The 15,182-nt window shown below is 43.3% G+C and overlaps 1 protein-coding gene across 2 annotated transcripts in view; it reads left to right on the top strand.

Annotated features, from left to right (window-relative positions):
• Positions 1–15,182, top strand: part of pip5kl1 (phosphatidylinositol-4-phosphate 5-kinase-like 1) — a 53,243-nt gene that overhangs the window by 16,038 nt on the left and 22,023 nt on the right. For both annotated transcript variants that reach the window (XM_006782136.3, XM_006782135.2), the window contains 3 exons: positions 11,845–11,895; positions 11,980–12,134; positions 14,231–14,355. In XM_006782136.3, coding sequence (XP_006782199.1) covers positions 11,845–11,895; positions 11,980–12,134; positions 14,231–14,355 — 331 coding nt within the window. The remainder of the gene's footprint in view (positions 1–11,844; positions 11,896–11,979; positions 12,135–14,230; positions 14,356–15,182) is intronic.

Raw genomic sequence — 15,182 nt, 5'->3', positions numbered from 1 at the left:
AACCTCCTAGGACCTGGCATCCACCTAAGTGGACCAAAATACTCAATTTTGCTCTACATGGGCCTGATATCCACTTACGAGGACATTATACTGCTACTGTTCTATCAAAATTTTAAACGAATATCCTCATATGTGGCTCTTATTTTTCTTAGAAAAAAAAGGTAAAAAAAAAAATCTGCTAATTCTTTGTTTTTACATTCATCGGGCCCCAATCAGCCCAAATATCAAAGAGAAATTAAAAATGCATGTCGTGGAAGAGTTCGGGTCTTAGGAGGTTAAGTACATTTTCAAAATGGCATTGTCTTTAAACAATAATAATAATAAAAATGTCATCATAAAGTGCAGTTTTTCTTCTTTAAAAAAACTAAGGCAGAAACATAAAAGTTTATTTGACCAGGTTCACCTTTAAACTCTGAGTAACCTTAGCCAAAATTATTTTGTACATTAGGCTAAAACAGTGTGATCAAGGAACGTTTTAGTGCAAAAAATAACAAACCCATTGGACTCACAATACCTGCATGCTTATTTGTTGTCCGTCTCTTTCAGCCAGTTACTTAGACAAACTAGCCTGTTCACATAGATAGAAGTGGCAGGACTCATCAAATACTTGCAGGCCAGGACAGACAGTTGCTGGTGGGTCCCTGCTCGACCCTGTTACACAGGGCTTCATCATCTGAATCAGGGTCCGAGGACAATGAAGAGAAGAGGCTCTTTGTCTTTGCTGGCTCCTTTGTGGTGGCATCTTTACACTGTACCTGCAGCAGGGCCTCAACGCTGGTCCAAACCTCTTCTCACTCTCCCCTTGCAAGACACAAATCCTTAAAGCGTGTGTCAAGCACAGTAGCTATCTTGAACAACTGATGGTTGAGTGTAGCTACATGTTGGGATAGGTCCTTTGTGAAGGCAGTCTTAAATTTCACCATGTAGTTTGAGTCATCATCAGAGACCTCCATGGTGTGATGCAGGAGGCAGAAAGCAGGTGAAACCACTGAACATGACACATATGTTTCACCTCCACGAAGCTCAGTCACAAACCTGTAGACTGTTCAAGAAAGTAATTATTAATCTACACAATAACTGAACTATAAAGCTTTTTGAAGAAACAGTAACAATAATTTAAAAAATAGTTTTATTTACCTGCATGGCTCAAGGACAGTTGCCAGCTTTGGAGTTTTACCAGCTCCGATGGAGTTAAAATGACTAGCTTGTGTTTTTGTTTGTCTAGCACAGCAAAAACAGCCTCTTGCTTCTTTAGTAGATGTGAAACCATATCCAGCGTTGAATTCCACTGTGTGGAAACATTCTGTATGAGTGGCTTTTTCTGTTGCTTTGTCCTGAGACCACAGTCTATGAATAAAATGTTTGTGTAACATGTAGTCTGATGAATAAGAGGGCATTGAAGTTATTTTACTCAGCCCTGAAAATCATATCTTAATGACCTTACTGTATCGCCCCATTAGAGCACTTTGCTCCCAGACTGCAGGCTTACTTGTGCAATATGAATACATTTAATTGAATTGAACTGAGTTTACAGGTTGCAGAGCAACCATGTTACAGTTGTGTTTAGTTAGTCTTCATCTGTTATTGTTTTATTTTTAGCTCACTTTTAGTATTTCAAGTCATTTCATGGAAACAGTAGACACAGAAACATATGATCTCTGAAATTATAGAAATTTCCAACTACAGTCAACAATTCTTTAGCAGTTCCTGTAAGTTCCAGTCTTTGTGGGTCATGGTTTCTGTTAGCTGTCCTCTTATATTAGTCGATGACTCAAAGAAGGAAAGGACCTTCCCACCGTATCCGATTAGCTTACAGTAGGTGCCTACTCATCTCAGCAGTAGTGCCTCACCAAAATGAGTCTTTCCATCTAATGATGTTTTCGGTTGCGGTTGATTTAACATAGCAACCGCAAACTGGTCTCCCAGTTAGGAGCCCGGTTTGAGTAGAGTTCTTTTTTTCTCCTCTTGTCCCTGATATGTGTACTTTCATAGTTTTTTTGCAGCCTGCCCCCCCTCGGACACAAGCATTTTACTGCATTTGTATGACTGTGTATGTAACAAATAAAATTTGAACTTGAACTTGAAAACATTAATTAGCAGTTACCTGTCAAGGGTTAATGTTTTGTTTTAACCACACATTAAACAGGCATATTTTTTGGAAATTAAAAACAGTTATGAACTCAAACTATTCATAGGTGGAGACTTCTTGGTCAATTGGTTGGTTAATATGATACCTCACTATAGCTCTTCTAAAGTAATTAATGGCTTTAGTGAGAACTGTCTCTGTGTAGGTTCTCATCCACTTAAAACTAGAGAGGGTGCCTGTCTCCCAAACCAGAAGCTGTTTCCACAGAAGCAGGAGCCTGAAAGCTGAAGGCTCTGCCTCCCATTCTACTCTTAAATACTCTAGGAACAACAAGTAAGCCTCCAGTCCTAGAGCGAAGTGTTCTGAGACTGCATTATAAGGTCATTAAGATATGACAGAGCCAGATTAGTCAAGATTTTGCGTATGAGGAAAAGGATTTTCTGTGCACCACAAACTGAAAGAATGTCCTGCAATTTGAGCACTTTGGGCCAGATTGGAGTTAGTAGGACTGACTGAAAAACTAAGTGAATGAATTTTAAGTATGTGGTTGTACGTCAATATATGGTTCTACAAAAATGCTTCAATAAACATGGTAAACATGGTGTTTAGCAGTGTTGGGGAGTAACGGAATACATGTACCAGCATTACGTATTTAAAATACAAAATATGAGTAACTGTATTCCGTTACAGTTACCGTTTAAAAAGGGGGCATTCAGGATACAGTTACTTTGTTGAAGCCGGCGGAAACCCAAACAAAACACGCATTAAGAGGCTCTAATATCTGTGTCTCAATCTCGCAGCTCATGTCACATAATGACATGAAGAAATATTTTTTAAAAATGATTGTTCAAAAAATTATTTAATATAATAATAATAATAATAATAATAATAATAATAATAATAATACATTTTATTTGAGGGCGCCTTTCAGAAACCCAAGGTCACCTTACAAAAAACACAATTAATAAAAGGAACAGTAGTCATAAAATACATAAAATTAGTTAAAATTACAAAACAGAGCGTGACAACAGATAAAATCAGCATTAAAGCGAATAAGCCAGTCTAAACAGGTGTGTTTTGAGCTGTGTGTTAAATACAGAAAGGATGTCAATATTTCTTAGTGCAGGAGGAAGAGAGTTCCAGAGCCGGGGAGCAGAGCGACCGAAAGCTCTGCTTCCCATAGTGATAAGGTGTGAGGACGGAACGGTAAGATGAGTAGCAGATGATGATCTGAGAGCGGGAAACAGTGGTGATATGGAGCAGGTCACACAAATATGAAGGAGCAGATTTATGGATACATTTGAACGTGAGAAGTAAGATTTTAAAGTTTATCCTGGCTTCTATGGGCAACCAGTGAAACTGCTGAAGAACTGGGGTAATATGAGCACTTAACGGAGTACGGGTTATGATCCAAGCTGCAGAATTTTGAAGAAGTTGGAGTTTATGAAGGGACTTTTTAGGGAGACCAAATAGGAGGGAATTACAGTAATCAATACGGGATGTAATAAGACTATGGACAAGGATGGCAGCAGCATGGGGAGTAAGGAAGGGGCGTAGTCGGTTAATATTACATAAGTGGAAGTAAGCAGACCGGGTTATGTAATTAATGTGAGACTGGAATGAGAGAGTATTATCAAGTATGACACCCAAACTCTTAACCTGAGGGGAGGGAAGGGTGGGAGAATTTTTTTAATGTTAATGGAAAAGCTGTGGGATTTGGTTAGGATAGATGGTGTGCCAACAAGTAAAACTTCAGTTTTATTACTGTTGAGTTTGAGGAAATTGGAGGAGAACCAGGATCTAATCTCAATAAGACAGTCTGAGAGGGAGGTAGGTGGGAGGGATGAATTGGGTTTAGAAGAAAGGTAGAGCTGGGTGTCATCGGCATAACAGTGAAAGTTTATATTATATTTTTGGAATATATAACCAAGAGGAAGCATATAAATAATGAATAAAAGAGGCCCCAATACTGAACCCTGGGGCACACCAGCAGAAACAGGATAGAGAGTTGAAGAATGGGATTTAAGTTGGATAAACTGAGTGCGGTCTGAGAGATAGGAGGTGAACCAGGCAAGGGGGGTGTGACTAATACCAATGGAAGCTAACCGGTTCAGGAGAATATTGTGAGAAATGGTATCAAACGCCGCACTAAGATCAAGAAGGATGAGGATGGATAGGAGACGAGAATCAGCTGCCATCAGAAGGTCATTGGTAATTCTTAACAGAGCAGTTTCTGTGCTATGATTGGGGCGGAAACCAGATTGAAATTGTTCATAGAGATTATGGTCATTGAGATGTAAATGAAGCTGGGCAGCGACAACTTTTTCAAGAATTTTTGAAATAAAGGGGAGATTTGATATAGGGCGAAGATTATCAAAGTTATTGGGGTCTGCACCAGGCTTTTTGAGAATTGGGATAACAGAAGCCTTTTTCGGTGCTTCAGGAACAATTCCAGTGTTCAGGGAGGAATGAATAATATTGGTTATGAGAGGTGCTAACGAGGGAAGACAGGCTTTAACTAACACAGTGGGGAGAGGGTCAAGTTGACAGGTGGATGACTTAGATTTTTTAATGAGATTAGATACATCAGTTATGGAGGGAGGAGTAAAGCTTGAAAATAACTGACAGGAAGACAGTGGGGGAACCAGGAAGTCTACTTCAGAGTCAGGAGCTCCTAAAGAGTTAAGTTGACGGTGAATGTCTGAGACTTCCGAAGTGAAAAAAGAGATAAGAGAGTTGCAAAAATCAACAGAATACATGTGGAAGGGGAATGTGTCTGGAAGTTTTGTAATTTTACTGAATAATGAATAGAGGGACCTGGAGTTACCTTCATTAGAACTAATTAAACCAGAGTAGTAAGCAGATTTGGCTGAGGCAATGCAGTCCTTATAGAACAAAACATGATCATTGTGCATTTCTTTATGTACAGTAAGTCCAGTTTTCTTGAATAGACGTTCGAGTTGGCGTCCTTTAGCTTTAAGGTGACGCAGGTCGGAGGTAAACCATGGAGCTGAACGGAAAAATGAGACAGTTCGATGTTTAAGGGGAGCAAATATGTATGAAGGCAATAGGCAGTATTACAGGCATAGCCCTAAAGAATGTAGCCTCATGGGCAGTGTAGCCCAGTTGTAAGTAAGCTATTAAGACTCGACTGTACACTGTGTTTGTGTTTTACTCCGAAACAATAAGTTCCGTTGGAGCAGCCTTTCAACGCCTCTGTCTGTCTCTCGCTAGCAAAGTTGACCCAGACAACAAAGTAAAGCTATTTTTCGGCTACGAGCCCGACAGGAAACCCGTCTACGGTGTACATTTTAGGACATCCAATTGAATTTAGGATTTATTTTAAACTTTTATTGGTTTTTAAATCCTTAAATGGTCTGGCACCTGCATATTTGTCTGATTTGCTGAAGCCCTATGTCCCCACTCGTTCGCTCCGGTCAACTGAGCAGCTGTTGCTCCCAGTCCCCAAATCACAGCTGACACTGAGAGGAGACTGAGCGTTCTCTATTGTGGCTCCAAAGCTTTGGAATAATCTTCCTCTTCACATTAGGCAACCGACATCAGTGCTGGTTTTTAAATCCAGATTAAAAACGCATTTTTATTCGCTGGCCTTTGACTCAGTGGTTAACTCACTTGTATTAGTGAACATAAATATCAGAATATTTACATGATGATATTCATGTAAATGTAATAACTTTCATCACTGGATACCCTGCACTCATACTGAATTTCAGTATGTTTTTTAAAGCAGCAGGGCAGGCTGGTCACACTGACGGTTTATGGAAAGAAGGACTGTGACTGTGAGAGTAACTAGGATATTAAAAAAGGAATAAATGGAAAATGTGAAATGAGAAGAGTAAAACTTAAGTTCTATTTTCTGTCTCAGTTGGCGTCCAGAGTCCTGCTCCTCATAGTTTTGAATTTCCTGTGAATATATTTGAGTTTGGACTTCTGTGAAGGTGTTATTATGACTCTGAATGTTTAAAGTTTTGATCTTCTGGTTTCTGGGTTCCTATGTTGATTGATGTTGATTATGAGCACTTTATTTCCAGTGAAATTTTTGAGTCTTTGATTCCTATTTTTACTTTATGATTAGTCTAGTGGTGAGTTTTATTTTTGTTTCCTTGTCTTTGTTTCTATTACACTGTAAAAAAAAAAAAAAAAAAGTCCTAAAAAAACAGTAATATTCCAGCAGCTGGGGCGCCAAAATAACACCGTAAAATAACAGATAATATCTTTCTCATAAAAATACGGTTATTTTCAGTAATGACAATGCAGTTTGTTGCCCTAATTTTACATGGGATTTTGCCTTTTTCAAGTGCTTTTAAACATTAAATTAGGTACATTTTAATGTGATCAAACAATGAAATGACCTATAAACAAGGTCAATGAATGCGGCAATATGAATAATAATACTTAAATGTACAGAAATATACAGTTAACAGTTGGTTTAAATGATAATAATAATGGATTGCATTTATATAGCACTTTTCGAGACCCTCAAAGCGCTTTACAATTCCACTATTCATTCACTCTCACATTGGTGGAGGCAGCTACAGTTGTAGCTACAGTTGCCCTGGGGCAGACTGACAGAAGCGAGGCTGCCATATCGCGCCATCGGCCCCTCTGGCCAACACCAGTATAGGTGGTAGGTAAAGTGTCTTGCCCAAGAACAGAACTACTGAGACTGTCCGAGCCGGGGCTCGAACTGGCAACCTTCTGATTACAAGACAAACTGCCAACTCTTGAGCCACGATCGCCCTAAATAACATTACTTGATGTAAAAAAAGTTTATAAGAATCATTTTATATATTTTTTCCATAGCATTACATTTGAATTTAACAGTTCAATCTGTCAAATAATGGACCAACATTTGTGAAATTATGATACATTTGTGAATGTATTTTAACAATCTAAATATGCATATGTACAGACAAATACATTTAAAAAACAAGAAAATTATGTTTTATTACATTTACAGTGATTTTATGTTATTTTACATTTGAAATGTAAAATCACAGTCTATTTATGTAAATTTAATGATTTTCTAGAAAAACTGTACAAAACTGTAAAATGCAGCGTAAAATACTTTTATATTACAATTTTGTTTTACAGTGTAGATGGATTCGTTGTTTCTTCAATGTATCCTGATGTGTCAGCATCTCTTCCTTCCTCTGTCTCATCTTTCTGTGAAAGTGCTAACTCTTACTTTAACCACTTCAAATTCAAGCTTGATTTAGACTTCTGCAAGAAATCTACATCTTAACTTATGACATAAACTGAACCCCTCTTAACCCTCCATGCCTTTCAGTCATTGTAAGCTATGTTGACCCGAGGTGTAATTATATTTCTCGGGAGCTGCTGTTACATGGAAGCCTATGTTGTGGGTTTAAAAGCCGTTCCTTGCTACAGCTTAAGTTATGACGAACTAGAAGCCACTGCCTGATGAAGCCCACAGACCACATTGTCCATGAAAAGCAGAGATGAGATTCTGTAGCCACCAAAGTGGAACCCTTCCTCCACTTGGCTCTGCTTGTAAATTCCATCCATCCATCCATCCATCCATCCATCTTCATCCGCTTTATCCGGGGCCGGGTCGCGGGGGCAGCAGCCTAAGCAAAGAGGCCCAGACCTCCCTCTCCCCAGCCACCTCCTCCAGCTCATCCGGGGGAACACCAAGGCGTTCCCAGGCCAGCCGAGAGATACAATCTCTCCAGCGTGTCCTGGGTCTGCCCCGGGGCCTCCTCCCGGTGGGACATGCCTGGAACACCTCACCCAGGAGGCGCCCAGGGGGCATCCTTACCAGATGCCCAAACCACCTCAGCTGGCTCCTTTCGATGTGGAGCAGCAGCGGCTCTACTCTGAGCCCCTCCCGGATGGCCGAACTTCTCACCCTATCTCTAAGGGAGATGCCAGCCACCCTTCGGAGGAAGCTCATTTCCGCCGCTTGTATCCGCGATCTCGTCCTTTCGGTCACTACCCACAGCTCGTGGCCATAGGTGAGGGTAGGGACGTAGATCGACCGGTAAATTGAGAGCTTCGCTTTTACACTCAGCTCCCTCTTCACCACGACGGACCGGTGCAGCGTCTGCATTACTGCAGCTGCAGCCCCAATCCGTCTGTCGATCTCCGGCTCCCTTCTCCCATCACTCGCGAACAAGACCCCGAGATACTTGAACTCCTCCACTTGGGGCAGGACCTCATCCCCGACCCGGAGTGGGCACTCCACCCTTTTCCGGCTGAGAACCATGGCCTCAGATTTGGAGGTGCTGATCCTCATTCCCGCTGCTTCACACTCGGCTGCGAACCGCTCCAGTGCGAGCTGGAGGCCCTCACCCGATGAAGCCAACAGAACCACATCATCCGCAAAGATCAGAGATGAGATCCTGAGGCCACCAAAGCGAAAGCCCTCCGCCACTTGGCTGCGCCTAGAAATCCTGTCCATAAAAATTATGAACAGAACCGGTGACAAAGGGCAGCCCTGGCGGAGCCCATCACCCACCGGGAACGAGTCCGACTTATTGCCGGCAATGCGAACCAAGCTCTTGCAACGGTTGTATAGGGATCGAATGGCCCGTAGCAATGGGCCAGACACCCCATACTCCCGCAACACCTCCCACAGGACACCCCGAGGGACACGGTCGAATGCCTTCTCCAAGTCCACAAAACACATGTAGACTGGTTGGGCAAACTCCCATGCACCCTCAAGTATCCTCGAGAGGATGAAGAGCTGGTCCAGTGTTCCGCGACCAGGACGAAAACCGCATTGTTCCTCCTGCATCAGAGGTTCGACTAGCGGACGAACTCTCCTTTCCAGCACCCTGGCATAGACTTTCCCGGGGAGGCTGAGGAGTGTGATCCCCCTGTAGTTGGAACACACCCTCCGGTCCCCCTTCTTAAAGATGGGGACCACCACCCCGGTCTGCCAATCCACGGGTACTGCCCCTGATCTCCACGCAACATTGCAGAGGCGTGTCAGCCAGGACAGCCCTACAACGTCCAGAGCCTTCAGGAACTCGGGGCGGACCTCATCAACACCAGGGGCTCTGCCACCAAGGAGTTGTTTAACTGCCTCAGTGACCTCGCCCCCAGAAATTGGCGGGTCATTCCTCTCATCCCCAGACTCTGCTTCCTCCTTGGAAGACGCGTCAGTGGGATTGAGGAGGTCCTCGAAGTATTCCTTCCACCGCCTGACAATTTTCTCAGTCGACGTCAGCAGCGCTCCGCCAGCACTATACACAGTGCAGGTAGAGCACCGCTTTCCCCTCCTGAGACGCCTGACGGTTTGCCAGAACCTCTTCGAGGCAGTCCGAAAGTCTTTTTCCATGGCCTCTCCGAACTCCTCCCACACCCGAGTTTTTGCTTCAGCCACTGCCCGAGCCGCATTCCGCTTGGCCTGTCGATACCTGTCGGCTGCCTCCGGAGTCCCACAGGCTAACCAAGCCCGATAGGACTCCTTCTTCAGCCTGGTGGCTCCCTTCACCTCTGGTGTCCACCATTTGGTTCGGGGATTACCACCACGGCAGGCATCAACCACCTTGCGGCCGCACCTCAATGCAGCAGCTTCGGCAATGGAGGCGCTGAACATGGTCCATTCGGACTCGATGTCCCCCGCCTCCCTCGGAATGCTGTTGAAGCTCTGCCGGAGGTGTGCGTTGAAGATCTCGCGGACTGGGGCCTCTGCTAGTCGTTCCCAGCACACCCTCACTACACGTTTAGGTGCACCAGGTCTGTCCAGCGTCCTCCCTCGCCACCTGATCCAACTCACCACCAGGTGGTGATCAGTTGACAGCTCAGCCCCTCTCTTTACCCGAGTGTCCAGAACATATGGTCGCAGGTCTGGTGATACGATTACAAAATCGATCATCGACCTACGGCCTAGAGCGTCCTGGTGCCACGTGCACTTATGGACACTCTTATGTTCGAACAAGGTGTTCGTTATGGCCAAACTGTGATTAACACAGAAGTCCAATAACAAAGCACCGCTCGGGTTCAGATCAGGGAGGCCGTTCCTCCCAATCACGCCCCTCCAGGTCTCGCTGTCGTTACCCACGTGAGCATTGAAGTCTCCCAGCAGGACAACAGAGTCTCCAGGTGGAGCACCTTCCAGCACCCCCCCCAGGGACTCTAAGAAGGCTGGGTACTCCGAACTGCCACTCGGCGCATAAGCGCAGATGACAGTCAGGACCCGTTCCCCGACCCTAAGGCGCAGGGAACAAACCCTCTCGTCCACCGGGAAAAACCCCAACGTACCGGCAGCAAGCCGAGGGGATCTTAGAATACCCACCCCAGCCCGCCGCCTCTCACCAGGGGCAACTCCAGACTGAGACAGAGTCCAGCCCCTCTCCAGGAGACTGGTTCCAGAGCCCAAGCCGTGCGTAGAGGTTAGCCCGACTATATCTAGCCGGTACCTCTCAACCTCACGCACTAACTCAGGCTCCTTCCCCACCAGAGAGGTGACATTCCATGTCCCTATTGCCAGTCTTGGCAGCCGGGGGTCAGTCCGCCAGGGCCTCCGCTCCTGGCCGCCACCCGGCACACAATGCACCCGACCCCTATGGCGCCTCCTGCAGGTGGTGGGCCTGCGGGAGGATGGGCCCATGTCTCCTCTTCGGGCTGTGCCCGGCTGGGCCCCATGGACTAAGGCCCGGCCACCAGACGCTCGCCCTCGGGCACCCTCCCCGGGCCTGGCTCCAGGGCGGGGCCCCGGTAACCCTATCCCGGGCAGGGTAAACTGTTCCCTCGAGGTAGGTTAAACAAATGGCAGTGATTTTCCTTCCTCATGTGAAAGTGTGTAAATAACACACCCAAAACTCAACAAGACCTTAAACCACAGAGAGCTCTGCAGTGCCCGCTGTGGTGCAACCATTTGCTGCTGCTTCACACTAATCCCGTTTAAACACAGTCTGCTGGCTCAGCAGGTAGAAGTGTGGCAGCTCTGTTTGTGTTTCATCCACAGGGTCTCATGACAGCATTTTGTTTTTGTAGCCCTTTGGTACAGACAAGTCTCACAGGATACAGGTGTAAATGTAAGCTAAAACAGGCCGGTGTTTAGTTATTGTCATTGGTGATCTGCTGGCGGTATTACAAGAATTTGTAATACAGACATTCTAAATAAACACAAAAACTAGTAGATTTTCTTTTCAAATAGACTCGCTAAAACAAACAGGCTAGTAGGGGGACAGACAGCAGGGTGTGTGGTGCATAGTCCATTTAAAGCTGTGTGAGTACGATTAATTGCATCCTGACAATAACTGAATGAGATTATGGAAGGAGTACAAATACCAAGGCTCTTGTCAATGTTAGTGTATGCAATAAGAATTTTCCTTCAACCACGGTTTGACAGCTCCGAGCTGTTCCCAGACCTGATCAGAGGATGCTGGCTCATGGCATGACTGCCATAAAAGCAGCCTGCAGAACCTGAGGTGGGGGGGGGGCTGTTTAAATGGTAGTCAGCATGTCCAAAAACAAACACATACAAATGTAACATAAATAAATAAAAATAGTAATAATGATATCTAAGCCACTTGAATATTTGAACTTTAAGCTAATATATACTAACTTATATTTTATCCATCTTTAACAGTTGCCACACAAAGAAGGATTATAAAAGTAAAAAGATGAATCTAAATGCTGACTGCACGAGTTTGAAATTACAGTTTTGTTAGGGCCTTATCATTACTACTGTACACACATAAATTTTTGTCAGTTGTCCTGTTTTTCTGTGTGACTTGCTTTTGTTTCTTTTTATGCTTTAGAATGAACTGACAGATGAAGATTTCAGGTTGGAGGTCACTCAGATCCATAAGGTAGGATCCTGTGTGTTTGTCTGACAGCACTCAGATGTATTACTGTGCAGAAGGCTTCCCTGTTTGATTTCTGTTTGTGTGTAGGACTTCACAATGGAGACGTTTGCAGGGCCTGTGTTTGCCACGCTGCGTGGATCTTTAGGAATGACTGAGCAGGAGTATCAGCAGTCACTCTGCTCTGAAAATTGCTACCTCCAGTTCATCAGCAACTCCAAGAGCAAAGCAGACTTCTTCCTCACGTGAGTTACAACAAATTGGCTGATCATCTGCCAAAATGTACAAGTCTGATAAAGACAGATAAATCTAGCGGGGCCTGCAATAATGAACCCGAGTAATAAACTTTACACACAGATGTGCCCAGTTAAGTAAATGCTGCTTAAAGGGGACTGATTATGCTTTTCATCAGTCAGTTATTTAAGTTTTCCAATTACTTTTGAGTCTATGAAATTGTAGTAAAAATGCTTTAGTTCCGCACATTTTTATCTTTTTTGGAAATAAGTGTTTCAGTGCTTAAGTATGAAAGCTGAAAGTCTGCATTTGAACTGCATCGGTGTTGTTATGTTTGAAATTCACTGTGGTAATGTCTCTGTCCAAATCATCATCATCATCATCATAGTTTATTTAGTATTAGTATAGTATTATATAGGACTTTAAAAAGACACAAGGCTGACCAAAGTGCTGAACAACAGAAATATAAGAGACTCAATAAGAATAATAAATACGATAAAATAATAAACATAGTAATAACAATAAAATATAATTAAATACAAGTCAGTTAACCACTGAGTCAAAGGCCAGGATTTAAAAATCTGGATTTAAAAACCAGCACTGATGTCAATTGCCCAATGTGAAGAGGAAGATTATTCCAAAGCTTTGGAGCCACAATAGAGAACGCTCAGTCTCCTCTCAGTTTCAGTCGTGATTTGGGGACTGAGAGCAACAGCTGCTCAGCTGACCGGAGCGAACAAGTGGGGACATAGGGCTTCAGCAAATCAGACAAATATGCAGGTGCCAGACCATTTAAGGATTTAAAAACCAATAAAAGGAGTTTAAAATGAATATGTAATGAATTTGGCTTCCAAATTCAATTGGAAGCCAGTGCAGGGAGGCCAGAACTGGAGTAATGTGCTCAAATTTCCTTCTACCAGTTTAAATCCGTGCCGCAGCCTTCTGTACTAGTAGCTCTGTTTGAGAGATATGATTTTATCCACAGGAGAGCCAAGGCAGAAATGCCCACACAATGCTGTAATTAAGAAATCAGCAGGTCGTGGTCCACTGTGTTGAATGCGGCAGTCATATCCAGTAATATAAGCACTGCGTGTTTACCACAGTCCATCGCTACCAGAGTGTCGTTCATGACCTTTATGAGAGCTGTCTCTGTGTTGTGAAAAGGCTTAAAGAAAAATTTCAAACATTTGACAGTTATTTAGATAATCCATCAGCTGAGCGTAAACAATCTTTTCCAAGATCTTACTCAGAAAAGGAAGTTTAGAGATGGGTCTAAAGTTTGACATAACTGAAATATCTGAGCCTGGCTTCTTAAGTAAGGGGTGAATAACTGCATGCTTAAACTCGCTTGGTACTTGACCTGACAAGAGGCTGGTATTAATTGTGTTCAGAATATGTGGTCCAACAGTAGGAAACACCTTTTTGAGAAAACGGGGATGAACAATATCATTCAGAAAACCACGCAGTTTAGCATTTAACACAAGCTTCTCTAGTTCAGGTAGAACAATTGGTTGGAAAGCAATACGCAAATTTGAACAGGGAACATCCACAGCCAGGTCAACAGAAGATAAAGTAGAGGGTCTGAAACTAGCAACCTTATCCACAAAGAAATGAAGAAACTTATTACACATAACCTCAGAAAACTGCAAAAGAACATGATCCTCTGTATTCAGTACAGAATTTATGGTATTATACAAAGCACAAGGGTTATGTGAATTAACAGCAATAAGGTGAGAAAAATAGGAGTTTTTGGCAATCTTTACTGCCCTCTGGTAAGCTTTCCAGCTCGTCTTAAGAGCTTCCAGAGAGATGTACAGCCATTATTATCATATTAACAATATGATAATACCATAAATAATAGTGTAAATGTTCTTGTTGGTTACAGACTCTCGCATCACCTTCATAACGTGTATTTGGATTTCATTATTTTAAATTATATAAGCAAAGTTAGATGAATTAGATTTTTAAAATTCTTATTCTTTTCAAATTCTGATAGATGTTCAACTCAACTCAAAAAAACATTGTGATAATATCATATTGTTTTTTGAGTCCACATGTGTCCCCGATAAGAGAGAGATATACTGACACTGTGTTTTTCAACTTTTAGGAATGATAAACGCTTCTTCTTAAAGACTCAGAACAAAAGGGAAATTAAGTTCCTTCTGGGCAACCTGAAGATCTACATGGAGCACCTGAGGAAATACCCACATTCACTGCTGGTCAAGTTTTTAGGTACCACACACACACACACTGAGAAATATCTCTGTACATCACTCAGGCACACAGGTATAATCCCCAGCGCTCGGTCAAAATGACCTCCACATTAGACTGGATGCTTCTGTTCACAGTGTTACAGTATAGTTGGCACATTTTAAGAGTCCAAGTTCAAGAGATTACGTCATTAGGGATGGGTATCGAAACCCGGTTCTTGTTCAGAACCGGTTCCCACTGTTTCAATTCCTTGGAATTGTTTGGCATTTTTACAAACGATTCCCTTATCGATTCCAGTCGCCATGAATGACGTCACCACGTTGCGGACCGTCATTTACCTGGCAGGAAACACGGCGCCTAAGCTCAACACTCAAAAGTTTGGTTATACTTTACGAGAACGGATGACAACAGGGCAACTTGCAAAGTAGATATTTCATTTAAGGGAGGAAACACTACGAATATGCAAAAGCATTTGCTCACAAAACACATGATAACCCCTACATTAATGTCGTGTTTTTAATTCCGCTCCGGACTCGTGAATCTCAACCCAGCAGCAGCGGTAACGTTTGCACGTCCTCTCCCGTTAATTCGGCAGGTAAATAATGAACTAACAGTGCATATTATGTTAGCGCGATCTGCCTTATTACAAAACCTGCCATTACTGTGCATTTAGGTGACCATGATGAGAGAGACAGACAGAGTCTGGCTCAGATGCTGGCAGTTCTCGCTGCAGTCCACCGGTAGCGTCTCCTTTCAGGCCAGGATAGACAAATGTCACCGAGCAGTGACTAAGTTTGTGGTAAAAGGCTTGCACCCATTTGCCACAGCAGATGCCCCCGATTTTCGGT

Source organism: Neolamprologus brichardi, chromosome 7 (genome assembly GCF_056152115.1).
Source record: "Neolamprologus brichardi isolate AB-2024 chromosome 7, ASM5615211v1, whole genome shotgun sequence".
Classification (NCBI taxonomy): Eukaryota; Metazoa; Chordata; class Actinopteri; order Cichliformes; family Cichlidae; genus Neolamprologus; species Neolamprologus brichardi.
This window is presented reverse-complemented; position numbering and strand designations above follow the sequence as displayed.